The sequence below is a fragment of the Chlorocebus sabaeus genome, chromosome 20 (assembly GCF_047675955.1).
Source record: "Chlorocebus sabaeus isolate Y175 chromosome 20, mChlSab1.0.hap1, whole genome shotgun sequence".
Taxonomy (NCBI): Eukaryota; Metazoa; Chordata; class Mammalia; order Primates; family Cercopithecidae; genus Chlorocebus; species Chlorocebus sabaeus.
This window is the reverse complement of record NC_132923.1, coordinates 118156242-118173096: the sequence shown is the minus strand read 5'-3', so window position 1 is coordinate 118173096 and position 16855 is coordinate 118156242. Positions and strand designations below refer to the sequence as shown.

The 16855-nt window shown below is 56.9% G+C and overlaps 1 protein-coding gene across 3 annotated transcripts in view; it reads right to left on the bottom strand.

Annotated features, from left to right (window-relative positions):
• Positions 1-2296: 2296 nt before the first annotated feature.
• ALDH4A1 (aldehyde dehydrogenase 4 family member A1) overlaps positions 2297-16855 on the bottom strand; it is a 31743-nt gene continuing 17184 nt past the window's right edge. For 2 of the 3 annotated variants that reach the window (XM_007980283.3, XM_037988735.2), the window contains 11 exons: positions 16290-16445; positions 14104-14253; positions 13949-14023; positions 12542-12729; positions 10125-10198; positions 8255-8451; positions 8047-8094; positions 7172-7324; positions 6254-6375; positions 5325-5443; positions 2297-3804 (listed from right to left, as the gene is read on the bottom strand). In XM_007980283.3, coding sequence (XP_007978474.3) covers positions 3692-3804; positions 5325-5443; positions 6254-6375; positions 7172-7324; positions 8047-8094; positions 8255-8451; positions 10125-10198; positions 12542-12729; positions 13949-14023; positions 14104-14253; positions 16290-16445 — 1395 coding nt within the window. In that variant the 3' untranslated portion in view covers positions 2297-3691. Of the gene's footprint in view, positions 3805-4973; positions 5133-5324; positions 5444-6253; positions 6376-7171; positions 7325-8046; positions 8095-8254; positions 8452-10124; positions 10199-12541; positions 12730-13948; positions 14024-14103; positions 14254-16289; positions 16446-16855 lie in introns of all 3 variants that reach the window. The other variant, XR_494486.3, reaches the window with a different exon arrangement.

Here is a 16855-nt window from a genome sequence, read left to right as displayed (position 1 = left end):
CAACAGCTTTGACTCACCCCTAGTTCAAAAGGAGGCAAAGGCGGCAGGTTGGGGAGGGTTGGATAAAATAACAGTGGGCGAGGAGGAGCTTGGAAGTCAGGGGCCCAGTGGAGCAGGTGGCGAGGAGCATGGGCTATGGGCACCCACAGACCCGAGTGCAAGCCCCAGCCTTCATCCTAACCAGCTGCATGAGCTTGCGCTAATTATCCCGCCTCCGACCTCCATGGGTCCTCCCACAGTTACCTGGTAAGGTCACTGCCAAGGCTCTAAGCAACCAGGTAGGTAAAGCATTTAGTAATTAGCCAAGTCTGTCTCAGTGTGATCTTGAGCAAGTCACACCAACGGTTCAAACCCATTCACAGCCTGCCAGTCCCATGACTATAAATGCGGTTGCCACCCTTCCCTTCTGTACTCTAGCCTAGGGCACTCTGGGTATTGCCTATTGTCCCTGGAGGTGTCACTGTGGTTTACAAAACAGCCCCTTTTACATCATGGGCAGGTGGGGACAGGCCAGGTCACACGTTTCCGCCCCTCCACAAGTCACCTGGCCTGCATGGTGGCCCACAGCCCTGGGCTCAAGCTAAATGGCCACAGTGGCTCCTCTCAGTCATCGTTTGGCCAGCTGAGTGTCTTTCCAAGACAGCTCAGCACTAGCTGTGGACATCTGGGTGAAGGAGAGAGAACAGACTTTGGAATCAGACAGACCAGGGTTTATGTCTCAGCACTACCATACCCCCAGGAAGTCCCCTGACCTCTGTACCTAAATTTCCTTCTCTCCAAAATGGGAATGTGGCAGAATTTCCTTCCAAAGGCTGTTGTAAAGAAACATACCCTGGGACTTCGGCACACATATTCATCAGGGTCCTCCAGAGACACAGAACAGGAGCAAGACAGAGGTTTTAAGAATTGGCTCATGCGGCCGGGCGCGGTGGCTCAAGCCTGTAATCCCAGCACTTTGGGAGGCCGAGGCGGGTGGATCATGAGGTCAGGAGATCGAGACCATCCTGGCTAACATGGTGAAACCCCGTCTCTACTAAAAATACAAAAAAAAAAAAAACTAGCCGGGCGTGGTGGCGGGCGCCTGTAGTCCCAGCTACTCGGAGGCTGAGGCGGGAGAATGGCGTGAACCCGGGAGGCGGAGCTTGCAGTGAGCCGAGATCGTGCCACTGCACTCCAGCCTGGGCGACACAGCGAGACTCCGTCTAAAAAAAAAAAAGAATTGGCTCATGCGATCATGGAGGCTTACTAAGTCCAAAATCTGCACGGCAGCCCAGCAGGCTGGAGGCCCGGGGAAGAGCTGCAGCAATTCAGCGCGAGGGCAATCTTGCTGGCAGAATGCCTTCCTGCGTGGACAGCTCCTGCTTCACTCTATTAAGACCCTCAGCTGATGAGACCATGCCCACCCACAGGATGAAGGGTCATCTGCCTTGCTTTTTACTTTTAAAACTCCACTGATTTAAATGTTAATCTCATCCAAATACACCTTCACAGAAACACCCAGAATGTTTGACCGAATACCTGGGCACCATGCCCAGCCAAATTGACACATGAAATTAACCATCACAACACAGGATAGTGGTTCTTACAATGAAAATGGGTAAAGGGTAACTTTTTTTTTTTTTTTTTTTTTTTTTTTTTGAGGCAGAGTCTTGCTTTGTCACCCAGGCTGGAGTGCAGTGGTGTGATCTCAGCTCACCACAACCTCTGCTTCCCAGGTTCAAGTGATTCCCCTGCCTCAGCCTCCCCAAGTAGCTGGGATTACAGGTGCATACTGCCATGCCTGTTTTTTTTTTTTTTATTTTTAGTAGAGATAGGGTTTCACCATGTTGGCCAGGCTGGTCTCAAACTCCAGGCCTCAAGTGACCCGCCCATCTCAGCCTCCCATAGTGCTGGGATTACAGGCATCAGCCACCGCACCCAGCCTTATGGGTAATATTTTTGAATCATTATGTGTCTGGCACTATTCTAAGAATGTGTATGTATTAACTCATTCAATTCTCATGATGACCCATGGCAGGGGGAGGGGGCGCTTACCCTATCTTATGGATGAAGGGATAGAAGGTCAGAGAGGTTGCATAACTTTCTGGCAATCATCTGGCTGGGAGGCAGTGAGCCAGGATGTGAACCCAGCCCCACTGCCTCCAACAGACAATTTCAAACATCACCACCTTCTGTTCCTCCTGTCACACTGAGAGCACTGTGCCCGTGACCGGCTGACACACTGGCAATGCCACCAGATTTAAAAGATGTTGGCTGCCACCACCATCCCCTCCAGAAAGACCATCAACCTCTTTGATTAAGTAACAGGTATTTTATTGGGTGGCATCAGAGCAAATCCCATTGCCACCTCACAGTGTAGAACCAGTAGAATGGAGAACACTCCAGCCTGTGCCCCCCAGCCACCTGCCCTGGCCCCTCATGGGAAATGACACAGATCCTGGAAGGACACAGAACCCACAGCCAGCCCAGGTGGCACCGGCACCCACCCCCATCCATGAGCCGGTGGCACTTGGGGAACGGCCACACCAGCTCCAGGGGGGGTCCCATGCAGGCATCCTGGAGGAAGTCCCAACACTTTCACAGTGCCCTAAAAACCGTCCTTGAAAGTCATGCTTTATGGATCCCTGACCACTCAGAATCCAAGCAGGAGCATCTGTAGAAGGAATCGTGGTCACAGATTGGCTGTGTCAAAAAAAGAATGGGCCAGTGAGGGACTGGTCCACACAGAGCCACTCCCACGCAGAGGAGGAGGATTCTACAGGCAACGTCCTAAGCCCAGGCTGAGGAACCCAAGGCCAGGCCTCTGGGGGGTGGGAGAAGGGAGGGGCAATGTCTGCCTCGGCCTGTGTCACTATGGCATGGTGGTGGCTGAGCTCCTGCAGGGAAATCCCAGACCCTGAGACTGGCTCTAGGAGTGGAGGTCTCTAGAGGTAGGGCCTGAGGATCCGAGGGAAGGCTGACGTAGGACGAAGGCCCATCCAAGGTTTTCCAGCATCACGGCCCATCCCACGCCTTGGCAGGTGGCCTCCAGCGGCCCCCCAGCCCCGCCATGTGGCACAGACCAGGAATCACATGGGCCTTGGCCGAACACAGGCACCTGGAGAAAGGCATGCCGGCATCTAAGGTGTATGGCTGGGTACAGGGGCCTACTGGCCCAGGTGGGTCTGGGCAAAGATACAGTGAGGAAGGTAGACAGCCCAGACCAGAGAGGGTAAGGCCAGCTGGTGCCCCCTGTGCCCCACAGGTCAACCTGAGTTACACTTTACCCTGGACACCTGGAGGGGCAGGGATCAAGGCCAGGAGCCTCTGTGAGTGGTGAGGTTTGCCAAGGGGCCCAGCATGGTCTCCATTTCCCCAAAGAATCCCGAGAGCTGCTCCATCTCCTTCCCCCGGGTCCCTGAGCCACTGGGCCCAGTGGAGGGGAGAGGGAGAACCTGCCAGGCACCACCATCATACCTCCCACATGGCCAGTGGGATAAGGGGTAGTGGCCCTGTTTCTCCCTAGCACGGTCTCAAACCAGAGCCTGAGGCGTGGGAGAGGCCAGAATACGGTGGTAGGAAGGAGGTCAAGCCTGGATTCTAGAAAGGCAGCTGTGCATGAAGAAGGAGTGGAGGGGCTGGAGCGGGGTCTGTGCAGTGAGGTCGGCTGCCTGGACGGACAGACAGCAGGACGGTGGAGTCCGAGCAGGGCTCACTGCATGTACGCGTAGCTCCAGTCCCCCAGGGGCTTATGTGTCTCCTTGATGACCTGGGGCGACGTCCAGCGGAGGATGTAGTGTGGGCCCCCTGGCTTGTCATTGGTTCCTGCAGAAAAGACACTTCTGTTTTTCTCTGAAAAGACACAACAGCCTGGGCAGAAGGGGAAGGGAGGAGATGATGGAATCAATGGGCCAGCGGCGCGGGCAGATAGCAGCGGGCCTGCTGCCAAGCTTGGGGCATGCAGAAGAGCCAGAGGGATGGACAGGAGCCCCTGTCTCCAGTCTCCAGTCTGTGGGGAAGCCTCCGTTGTTCTCTCCACATCGCACCCAGCCTTGCATCCTTGCTGGGATGTTAGCATGTCTAAGAGGCAGGGTGCAGCATGGAGAGGGCACTGGACTGAGAGGCAGGGACCTGGCATGGTCGTGGGGTGCCATAAAAAGTACATGTCTAGCCTTCATCCCTGGTTCCTAGCCAGAGCTCCTAAAGCTCTTGGAATTTCCTGAGTGACGGGGGTTATTCATAACAAGCCCCTTCTAATCACACATGAGTTTATGCTAATGAGGGCTCTTGCAGGATGGCGCTGATTGGCAAAGGAACCAACCCTGTGATTAGAGGTTTGGAACCTTCCGCCCAGGGAGGGCAGAGGGGTTGGAGGTTGAGTCGACCCCGATGGCCAATGATTGACTCAATCGTGCCTGTGTAATGAAGCCTCCATAAAAACCTCAAAGGACAGGGCCAGGAGAGCTTCCAGATTGGTGAACACATCCACATGCCAAGGGGGTGGCACAGCCGGAACTCCAGAGTAACGGAGGTGCCCATGCTGGGGACACTTCCAGTCTTTGCCCTATGTGTCTGCGCGTCTGGCTGTTCATCTGTATCCTTTAAAATCCCCTCTGCAATACATGGGTAATAGTAAGTATGCTTCCTGTGGGTTCCGAATACATGGGTAATAGTAAGTAAGCTTCCCGTGGGTTCCGTGAGCCATTCTAAAAAAGTATCGACACTGAAGTGGGAACTTCTGATGTGTCACCAAGTCAGACAAGGTGTGGCTAACCTGGGGTCCCAGTACTTGCGATTGGCATCTGAAGTTGGGGAGTCAGTCTTATGGGACTGAGTTCTTAACCTGTGGGGTCTGCACTAACCCCAGGCAATTAGCATCAAGTTAAACTGTAGGATGCCCAGCCAGCATCCACCAAGAACTGGAGAACTGGTTGGTGTGGGAAACCCCAGCACGCCAGGGTTCAGCCCTGGCTCTGCCAGTCAGGAGCAGTCACCTTTGGCAAGCCAGTGCTCCTTCTGAGCCTCAGTTTCCCACTGTGAAGTAGAGCCGGTTGAACTTAAGGGACACTGGCTATGGTGCAGAAAACACGGTTGCTGGAGCCAAGGTTACAACCCCACCAGGGCCATGTGGTCTTGAGCCTCAGTTTCCTCCTCTGTAAAATGGGAAGAATAGACCCTTTGCTCACAAGTGCGCTGACAGGACCCTGAGCTAGCGCACTTGCTTGGCCCACAATCAGCGCTCAGTAAATGGTATCCTTCCTGTTACTCTGAAGCCCCTCGAGACACAGCACTGAGGGTCTCCCACCAGGAACTCAGCTCCCCTGTGGGAAGGGGGACCCACTCACCAGAGGCTCGGGCCCCGCCGAAGGGCTGCTGGCCCACCACCGAGCCAGTGGACTTGTCGTTGATGTAGAAGTTGCCAGCAGCATTCCTCAGCACCTTTGTGGCCTCCTGCACGACGTCCCTACAAAGCAGGGCAGTGGTGACAGAGCAACCAGCTCATCTCCCCTCCAGCCCCAGCTCCAGCCTCAACACCCCTGCTGCAGCCCACACTGGCTTTCCAGGCTCAGCACGAGGCCGAGTCAGGGATGAGGGATGCTGGCCAGCTGTTGGCTGTGGGCCTTCGGTCAGGTTACCCAGTCTCTGAACCCAGCTTCCTCCTCTGGGGAGGGGCTTGGCACGCCTCGTTGCAGGGCTACCATGAAGTTCAAGGGAGTGGCCTGTCCTGGTCCAATGTTCCTGTCCCTCAGGAGCAGGGGGTCCTCCAGCTCCCAGGCCCCCACCCTTCCTCCCTCTCCAAGCTCACCTCCACTCGCTCACAGAGGCAGACATGGGGGCAACCAGTGCCATGGAGGAAAGAAGAGGCGAAGCCTCAAGTTTAGCCTTATGGGACCCAGGTTCGAATCCTGCCTCTGCAGCCCCTGGCCTGCCCTGCTCTGCAGCATGGGACAATCGCCTCGCTCAGTGTAGCCCCACCAGATCCTGCAGAGCCGGTCAAAGGCACCAATTCCCGGCCCTGCCCCTAGAGGTTCAGATTCACTGGTCCCCAGTAGCACCCTGGCACTGGCACCACCAGTACTGGCAACAAAGAGCCTGATGCTGTGGGCCTATGTGGGGACCCCTGGCTGCCTGCCTGGGCTGAGGGGAGGGGACAGAGAGAAGGTAGTGGCGGCATTATTACTGGGAGCCATGTCCAGGAGGTGGGGATGGGGTGAGGGCCGACAGGGACAGGACACCCAGAGCACAGCACCAGGGCTGCAGCCTGGCCACTCACTTATCCTGGGAGAACACTGCCCCCGTGAGGCCATAACTGGTAGTGTTGTCAACCAACTGCAGCGTCTCCTTGTACTTGTCATCCGGGTAGACGTACACAGTCAGTACAGGCCCGAAGATCTCCTAGGAAAGAAGCCCCAGCGTCAGGCCCTCCACGGGGCCAGGGCCCTGAGCCCTCCCAGTGCCCCTGCTCTGAATCCCCTCTCCCCAGTCTCTGGGCCTCAGTCTACACTTCAGTGTCTGCAAGAAGGGTCAGGTGCCACCTCCTCCTGGGTTCCCTCCAGGACAGCAACGTGCCCAGCTCCCTGCCCTGTCCATCCCACTGCAAGCCGGCAAAAGATGCAAACATTTCCTGGCTCTCCCTGCCAAACCCACACCCGGAGAACAAAGGGTCCAGGTCCCAGAAGCTTCCAGCAGTAGCTGGCATGAAAGTTGCCCAGAGATACCATTCCCTCCAGAAGGGTTCATGGTTCCCTCTGCCACCAAGGGGCTGGGGGAAGATCTTCTCAGGCAGACTCCAGCCCTGCACTGCCAACTTGGGCAAGTGCCTTGACCTCAGTTTCTCATCTGTAAAATGGGAACAGTAACAACCACCTCATCTCAGCCAAGTGCACAGCCATGGCTGGTCCCACAGTAAGTCTATCAATGTCAGCCATTATAACTGCGGTGGCCGTGGCTGCTGTGGGCCGTGGAAGTGCTCAGACCCCGCCAGGGCCACGGACACAGCCCTGGATTTGGAGTCAGGCAGCCTGAGCTCAAAACCTGGTTCCCCCCTCTCCTGGTAGGAGGCATTCCCTTTTAGGGTCTCCCTTTAGGGCCTCATCTGTGAAACAGGAGAATGTCTCCAGGAGAACTGTGTGTGTGCTGTGCTCCGGTAGGACTGTCCTCCTCTGGACCCCAGGCTGCCCGCCCCAGTCACCTCCTTCATGATGGGCTCCTGAGGGTCCTTGCTTTCCACGATGCAGGGTTCCACAAAGTAGCCCACGGAGTCATCACACTTGCCCCCGGCCAGGATGGTGAGGCTGGGCGAGGAGCGCGCGTGCTCCAGCCACTTCTTGATACGGGCAAAGGACTGGGGTGGGCAGGGAGGGAGGTCAAAGAGGCTGGGAAGTCATCCCTGCGGTAGCCCCCACAGCACACTCACCCCGAAAAACCTGCACCTGAAGGGCCCAACTCCTGAAATAGGGGCAGTGGTGGGGGACACCAAGGGCAAAAGCCAGGGTCTGGCTGAGCCACAGCAGAGACAAGGACGGACACGCACTCTGTGTGTGTACACACGCATGTGTACGTGTGTTAGTACTACAGGGGCACTCCCATATAAACAGACACACATCAATCAATGCATATATAGGCATATGCATGGTCACATATCTCTTGAAGCATAAAAGGATCTGTATGCCTTCTACATGTACATGCGTGTGGCTGGACTTACTGACATACGCATGTGTGTGCTTATGTGCAAATGGATGTGCAAAAAGACCTACATGTGTAGCCACACAGAGCCCTATATGAACACATTCATGAGCACATGTGTACATGCACACATGCAAATGCTATTAGGAGCTCGCTGAGCCTGGTTCCAGGGTGGCCACGAGATGAGCTCTTCTTGGCTACGGCTGATTCTACCCTTTCTGAAACTGGAGGTGTATGTGCGGCTGCTGAGCTGCCTTGATCAAAGCAGTGGGGCTGGGTCATGCCCTGGGTCAGGGTCCCCCATATCTCTTCCTCCCTCTCCCACCCACTCCAGGGCTTGCCCCCCCCTCGCCCCAGGAATGCCCACTTCCCACCCCGTACCTTGGCATCAATCACTGCAGAGAAGAAGGTCCCAAAATCCTCTGCAGGCTGGAGGCATGGGAGGTGCCAGAAGAGATGAGCCGCTGCAGGCCGAGACAAAGGGAGCCCCCTCCCCACACACCCCAGCCCTGGCTGCAGAGGAGCCTCCCGGGGACCCAATCCCATCAGCCCCCCGCTGGGCCGCGGCAGGGGTGACAGTGCCACTCACGTCGCCCACTTTGATCCGACCGTGCTCCTCCAGCAGCCGCCCTTTGATCTGCGGCCACAGTGAGTGTGGCACGTAGAGACGCGAGCAGGCGGAACACTTCTGGCCGCCGTACTCGAAGGCTGAGCGCAGGGTCCCGCTCACCACACTGTCCACGTCGGCCGAGCAGTGCACAAAGTGGAAGTTCTTTCCGCCGCACTCTACAGGGGCCGGAGATGGGGAAATGACCAGGGGAGCCAGCTCCCCCAGCTGCCTAGGGACCCAAAGCACCACCTATGCCATCTATGGCCCGGGACCAACACGAGCACAGAGCAGACCAGAGCAGGAGCAGGCTCAGAGTGAGCGCTGGCCAACATCCCAGAGGGCCAGGCCTATTCTCCCACTCCACAGACGAGGAAACTGAGGCCCAGGGAGGGGTGAAGGGCATCAGAGGTGATCAGGTCCAACAGCCCCATTACACCAATGGGAAGACTGAAACTACCCAACACAACGGCAGACGACAGATGAGAACCCAAGGCCCCCGAAAGCCAGTCCATTCCCAGAAGTGGGCACAGCTTTTTGTGAGGTTCTCCTGAGCCCTTGTCCACGAGGGACAGGGGAGCCCACCCCATGTCGGCTGCCAGGGCTGGGCCCCTCCTCCTCACCCATGCTGGAAACCACTCCCCCATTTCCCCAGTGGGAGGGAGCTTCAGGCAGGTCACTTCACCCTCCTGGCCTCAGTTTCCTCCCCACGTGGGAAGCAGCAGCTAATAGCAGCTGGAAGCACTTAACAGCTGCCCAACTCTGGACGAAGTACTCTACGCTTGATCCGACCGAAGCCTCGCAACAACCTCCCATTACAATCCCCAATTTCAAGCCAAGAAAACTGAGGCACAGAGAGACGAAGTCACCTGCTCCAAGTTGGAAAGTGGTAGCCAATCGCCTCTCTCAGGGAGGCAGGGAAGGAGGCTCTGAGAGCAGAAAGCCACACAGCTGACCCTGAGGAACGTTCACCTTCCCTGACATCCCCATCTGAGCTCCCACTAGTCCAGGAACAGGGTCCAGACTCCCCGGTGGGCCCTACTTCACCCCAGAGAAACATGCTGAACCACCTGTCCCAGCTCTGCTGGTCACGTGCTAGCTGCAGCTCTTCCTCCCTCTATGTCTCAGCACATTCCCAAAATGTGCTCCACAAAACACTTGGTCCATGGGGTCTTTGCAGAAACGGGGTTCCATGGCCCAGTGAGTGTGGGAAACACTGCATGGCAGACCTTGCCCTTGAAGATGTGCCATGCATATTAGAGCAATCAAGGCTCTGAGAAGTTCTGCACGGGAGGAGCCCATTTTGCTTTAATACCACACATGCCAAATTTCCTTGACCATGAAACGGTTTCTTTGTGGGAAAATTTTAATATGCCAACAAGGTCCAGCCACGACTACTTCTCAGCCCGTATTCTCCTGCCAGCCTTCCTCCCTCCCTACTCAGGGGCCTTGCTTTGTTTCTTCAAATACAAGTTCATTCCCACTTCTGGTATCTGCATTTGCACTTGCCTCAGCTTAGAGCTGCACTGCCTGACACAGCAGCCACCAGCCACGAGTGGCTACTAAGATTTAACTTAATTAAAATGAAAGAAAACTAGATATGCAGTTCCTCAGTCACACAGGCCACCCTTCAAGGGCTCCATGGCCTCGTGTGGCTGGTGGCTGCATATTGGAGAGTGAAGGTCCTGGACGCATCCCTCATCACAAAAAGTTCCATTGGGCAGTGCTGGTGCCTGAAATGGTTCATCCACCTGACTCGAGGCTGGATCCCCTCTACCTCCCTCCTCTTTCATAATGGCCAGGGGAGGGGTCCTTGGGGCCACAGGGGAGGAGGAGGTGAGGCAGGCCTTACCTCCAGCCAGGCGTGGGAAGGTGCGGAACCGGTCCAGGTTCTGGGCTACCTGCTTCCACAGGTGTTTGAAGGTGCTGGAACCACAGGAGAAAGGGTGGGGATCAGGGAGCCAGGCCAGAGGAAGGGGGCAGAAAAGCCCAGGGAGGAACACTGTGGGGAGCAGCCCACAGTGGGAGGTGGGAGCAGGAGGTGGGAGCCAAGTCGGGGATGGCAGCTGGGAACAGGCTGCATTCCAAGACTACAGGGAAGGGGCAACAGGGGGCTAGGCAGCAAGATGGTGCAGAGGAGGTCCACGTTCTGCAGCCAGGAGGACACTCAGCACTGTGTGATCCTGGGTTCATTACTTAACCTCTCTGAGCCTCGAATTCTGCACCTCATCTGGGAAGCAGGGAGAACAATCCTGACCTGGCAGGGTTGTTTAGTGATGAGTGCAAGTGTAAGGTAAGTGCTTAAGACATGCTGGGCACACTGCAGGTACCTCGAAGGGGACAGATCCCGCTGTGGTCTGTGAAGGATCCCCGCCAAGCCCAGAGCCCAGGACTGAAAGGCCAAATCAAGCAGAGTCCTGGGAGAGGGAGCTCAGGCCCCACCCGAAGCTGCCACCCTGGAGGGCCTCGCCTCCTCCCCAGGCTCCAAGTGTGACCAACCTCAGCACCACAAAACAATAAAAATGCTAATCACCCGGGAGCCAGCGACACAGTAGCTAATACTAATTTATGGCCTTCCCACCTTTAAGCCCGCTGCTCATCAGAGCGTGGAGAATGGGGGCCAGGCCCGCTCCGCCCGCTGATAGGCGGGGAGCCCGGGGCCCATGGCTGGCGGAGCAAGTCTTTTGGAAAACGGCCCTTCTCAGCAGTTCTAACGCTGCCACCACCCACCCCCACCCCCGGCAAAGCTGCAGGGAAGGGGGTGGCAGAGCTTGGGGCCTGGAAGAGGAGGTAAGAAGGACCCCGAGCTGCAGACCCAGGTCTCTGGCTGCCTCCAGGCATGTCCACTCAGATAACACCTGAAGTGACCAACACAAGATTCATCTTCCCCCCGAGCCCGCTCGCCCTCCCAGGTGCCCATCTTGAACATTCTCGCTGATTACCCCCCTCATCCCCACACCCACACCCACCCCAACCCCAACCCCAACTCCAGGACAGGTGATGGCCCCTGTGCTTCCCTGCATCCTACTCACCTGAACCTGCCCCCTTCTCCACATCCCCCGTCTCTCCCCTGGTTCAAGCCCCCCCGCCCCCCGCCGGAGGTCGACAGCTCCTGGCTAGTCTCCTGCGTCAGGCCACAGAGAGATCATTGAGGATGAGGGTGCAAACACAGGGACCCAGAGGAGTCAGCAGGGAAAGGAAACAGGGTGGATCAGGTATGCAGAGAGCCACAGCGCACCCACTCCTCCAGCCAGTGGTGCCACCAGGAAATGCAAGATCAGAGCACCCAGATCCAGGGCACCAAGACAGGCCAAGATTTGGATTTATCTGTGAAATTGTCCCAATTATACAAACTCGGGCCATCACTGTTAGGAGTCAAAAAAAGTAGAGCCTCTTGCCAGAAACAATTTGGGGGCCATGATTTGCAATCTCTGCTGACACAGAACTCTGACTCAGCCACTCTCCCTGCTTGATACCTTCCATGGCTCCCATCACCTTCAGGATAAAGGCCAGACACCTTTGCAGACTCCTAAGTATCTTATGGTCACTGGACTAACCACCCCCGGCTGCCACCTCCAACCTGAGAGTTGGGACCTTGTCCCTGGTGTGTGCTCATCACTGGGCCTTAGTGTGAGCTCCAAATTACCTGCTCAGCCAGTGAGTGCATGCACGGTCGAGATCAGGTAGTGGCTTGCCTTCCCTACCTCAACTCGAACCATGCCCCGCCCTCACTCTCTTGCCCTGTCGCCCCCAAACTCCACACTCCAGCCACACAGGATCCGGCCATGCCCCAGAACACACGTTTTCGCCTTGACGACATCGTATGTGCTGTTCCCTCTCCCACCATATATATTCTTCTCCTGCCTCTTCCCCTCTGCCTGGCCAACTCCTCTGCTTAGATGCCACCTCCTCAAGAAGCCTTCCTGACTCCTCCAATTCATTCTGTGCTCCCCTGTGTCCTCCCCAGTAGCAGAGGTAGCACTGAACTCAATATCACCCACAGCCGTAGGGTGCACTTCCAGCCTGCGAAGCTCTTTCCTGTTCATTAACACGTTTAATCCTTGCAATGACTCTGCAAATTAAGGATAATCACTCCGTGTACAGATGAAGAAACGGAAGCGCACAGAGGTGAAGTGGCTCACTCACAGCCACACAGCAAGTAAAGGAGTAGGGTCAGTGTATGACCCTGGGTTCCCAGACAGCAAGTGACCAGGGTTGCCTGTGAACGCCCCCTAGCCACCCCAGCCTACACCATCCCCAGGGACTTACGACACACTGCCTGTGAAGTTGATGCCACAGAGGTGCTCTGAGCTGGTGACAGTGTCCCCAAATAGAGGCCCATCCGCTGGCACAAACTGGATGATGTTGGGGGGCAGGCCGGCCTCCCGGAGGACGCGGTAGACGGCATAGCTGGCCAGCATGGCGGTGTCACTGGGCTTCCACAGGACCACGTTGCCCTGCACGGGAGGTGTTCTGGTGATGCATGAGGATGGTGCCACCAGCCCCCAACCCCCACCCCCACCCTACAGCATGGTCGTCCCTCACCTGGAACCACCAGACCCTGTGCCAACCAGGACATCCCATACCGGACCCCACTCCTCCAAGGCGTCTGGCCCCGTCTCCAAAAGTCCCTGCCAAGGAGGCCATGGCACGGCCCGATCTACCCCATGCTCTGGCCAAGGCTCCCTTTCCCCAGCAGCCTGCACCAACCAGTCCTGCCATCACCTGGGCAGGTCTGTTCTTTGTGCTAGTCACTGAGTGCTCACTGGGCGCGGCAGGGCAAGTGTACACGGGCTCTCTCAGCACACATCCTGGGCCAGGCATGTGCAGCAGCCAGGCACGTGGATGCCTGGCCATGCACCGTGTTTGTCTTGCACAGATGCATGAGGATGTCCCCAGTACACACCCTGGCATCAGCATCCAGCGCCCCTGTCTGGGGCTCGGGGTTCCCGATGACTATGTGGACCTCTCCCGCCCAGGCTGTCTGGGAGCTGGGCTGAGTCTCCTCCATAGGCCAGGGACTTCATCCAGTAACAGCCACCCTCATTCCGATAATGGCAGAGGAGTGACTTGAATACCATCAACCCCGAGAGAGACTCTACATCCAAATCCTTCTCTGCTCCATCATTTATTTACTAGTCACTCAGTCTTGCCAAGTAAGTCACGGCTGCGTGTCTCAGTTTTGTCATCTGGCAAAGAGGCAGAGTCACAACTCCCTCTCGGAGCTGCTGAGAGGATGAAATGAGATCATCTCCATGCCGTGCTTGACAGCAGCAGGCACGTGGTGAGCACCGAAGGTCAGCGGTAATTGTCATCAACAGAGCCGCCAGCACTCAGCCAGCTCCGGGCCAGCCCTGCCTGCTGCTGGATGTGTCTCATTTGAGTCTCACAACCCAGTCACGGAGGCTTTCCTATTATTTCCACTTTGCAGATGAGGAAATTGTGCCTCAGAGAAATTGGGGGACTGCCAGGGTCTCCCAGGTAGAGAGGGACGATGCTGGGATTCAAACTGGGTCTCTGGTCCCAAAGGCTACCCACAGCCCCAAGCGGCCTCCACCTTCTGTGCCTCTCCCCGTGACTAGGCTGAGACTCAAGGGGCTCAGGGTGGTCTCTGTCTGTCTGTTGGGACCAGGAGGACAACCAGCTGCCGCTGTCCCAGCTCTGCCCACATCTCACCATCAGGGCTGGTGCCCCTGCCAGGTTGCCGCCTATTGCAGTGAAGTTAAAGGGCGAGATGGCCGCCACGAAGCCCTGGGGAAGGAGGCAGCAGTGAGCCCAAGCCCACGGCGTTGGGCTGCCCCGCGTGTCCGCCCACTGCCTCCTGCAGGTACCTCCAGACCCCGGTACACCGTGCTGTTGGTGCTCGGGGGGACGCTGATGGGCTGCTGCCCCTCCAGTTCCACCGCATACTTGGCATTGAACCGGAAGAAGTCAATGAGTTCCGCTGCAGCGTCAATCTCCGCTTGGATCACGGTCTTACCCTGCAAGGCAGAGGGCCAGGGGTCAGGAACAGCTAACAGCCTCCTGTCCATCCTCTTCTCACATCTGACCCTGTGCCCAACGCGAGCACTGAGCCAGGCCCCAGCAGGGACCAGGAAACATTTGGAGGGCTGACCAGGTCCCATCCCGGAGGCTGACAGGGAAAGGATTCTCAAGCCCTTGAGCCAGCACCTCCTGCAGCCGGCCCTCTGGGCTGGACGGGGATCAGCAGAATTGACTGATCCTCTGCAGCAGGCCAGGTACTTCCCATGCACTGTCTTCGTTTCATAGCAACTCTGAATGGTGGAGGATGGCAAAGGATCTATGGTCAAGCCTCAGACCAAATTCAGGATCAGAGCCTTCCAGACAGAAGGGCAGACTAGCATGAGCCGGAGACTGGCCACTGGAAAACCAGGACAGAGACTCAGTGTGTGGGAGGCGGATGGTTCCTTCTCCAGGAATGATGTTCGGCCTTGCTGGTTAGTTTGGGCCAAAAACCAAGAGGAGAGTGACTGTGATTCCCTTAAACCGTCCATTGTTACTAACAGCAAATGTGAGCTGCAGGGAAAAAAATCGTGTACAGCCAAGAACAGGGCTTTTCCAGATTGACGTGGCCCCCTCTTGGCACCCAAGGTCACTGGCAGGTGCATGACCTATTAGAGACACACAGCCCAGGAAGCTGAGCTAAGATGTGTACCTGGCTTCCTAGAAGTTCCTGAGTCTTAGGCCAAATACAGAGAGAGCCTAAACTGATCCTAGACTGCAATGTGCGGCTTCCCAGCAATGTGCGGCTCACCGGGAACACGCAGAGCCGGACACCCACCCCAGAGGGCTGCTGAGCCAATCTAAGAAGGCATTCAGCAGGATGAGGGGCTGCCATACCAGCTCTGTGCAGCAGAGGGGGTGCTCACCATGAGGCCCAGGGAGCAGGCGGTGGCAAATGCCTGATCCAGAAAGCAGCCTGGGTTCCGGCTCCTGCAATTTACCCTTCAGGAACCCAGGTTAGTTGGCAGCATAGGGCTCAGGTCCTGGAGGTGGTGAAATAACCCTTTCTCCCTCGGCTCCTGTCCCCCGCACACTCTGCCTGCTAGAGACACTCCTCACTCAACTTGCATTTAGCAGGGTGAGAAGCTGTCGTGCCAGCTCTGTGCAGAGAAAACCATTGATCAGGGGCTTGCTATGCCTCCTGAAAGGTATCATGCAAAGACAAGAAAAAGACTGAGAATGTCAAGACATGTTTACTATGTCCAAAAAGCTTGTAAAGGGGCAGTACCTAGGAACTCAATCTACTCCAGTGCAATCTGAGCTGTAACTGATGCAGGAACAACATGCTCTGGGGAAACAGGCAGGAATAGTCCTTTCGGCTGGAGAAGACTCAAGAAGCCTCACGGAGGGGGTGACATCCAGGCTGGACCAGGAGGTAAGAGTTCACTGAGCACGGAACAGACAGCAAGCATTCCAGGCAGGAGGACACAGTGGGCAGAGGCAGAGAGGATGTCTGCCGTGACCAGGGAGTCCTGCTAAGTCCCAGATGGCTACACCATGGGTGGGACCGCTTGGCAGGGAAGGGCAGGATAGCGGGCGAGCTGGACAGAGGTGGGCAGAAGGGCCCTGGATATGGGGCTCAGGTCTTGGGACTTGCCTCTCAGCGGTGGAGAGGTCTGGGTGGGTCGTAAGCCAGGAGTGACATCCTGGAGGTGTTGGAAAGACCACTGTGAGGGCGGCGAGGGGCTGCCAAGCTGGGAGGCAGGGAGACAGTGCAGGCCACCACCAGTCCAGGCAAAGCATGACGAAGCCTAGGAGCGAGGGCAGAGGGATGGAGGACAGGGGACATTTCCGAGGCAGGACACACGGGCTCTGCACAATAATTTGTGATCATCCATCCCAGCTCCTAGGCCTTGTCCCTTGAGGACATCTCTGGGTCCCCACAAGGGCTTGAGACCCAGAAGCGCTTCAGCTGATGTCTGCTGCCATGGGTGGGGCACGGCTGACTCCCAGCCCACCCCGCTCCACCCACCCGGACCCACCAGCACCTCACCTGTCCCACCATGGTCTTGGCGAGGATCTCAGCCCTGTGCGGCCCACTCAGCATGTCTGCCGCCTTCAGGAAGATCTGGGCCCGGTCTGCAATGGGCTTCAGGTCCCACTCTTTCCGGGCAGCCAGGGCAGCCTCGATGGCTTTGTTGAGCAGGCTCTAAAGGGAGAGGGAGAGGTTGGGAACTGCCGCCTGCAGCGGGAAGGGCCCTGGGGAGTGAGCGAGGGAGGAGAGAGCTGGAAGGCCACTCTCTTCCATGCAGGGACAATGCCTGTCTGCCTGGTCCCTCAGCCCCCTGCCATCACAACTGCCAACAGCGTCCCGTCAGAGCCTGTAGCGGTTGCCAGTCTGAAGCCTGAAGGGCCCGGCCAGGTTGGTCAGCTCTCTAAGGCCTTGGCGCTGAGTCCCACAGCTGTTAAACTGGCTCCACTTTCTCTCTGGTCTAATCAAAACCTCACCTTATTCTTGGGACCTGGTGGCCCTGAACCCACCATCCAGAAACTTGAGGTCAACTGGAGCCTGAGACATGGCTCTGCTGCTGGCCTCCAGACCCCAACTGCCCTCATCGC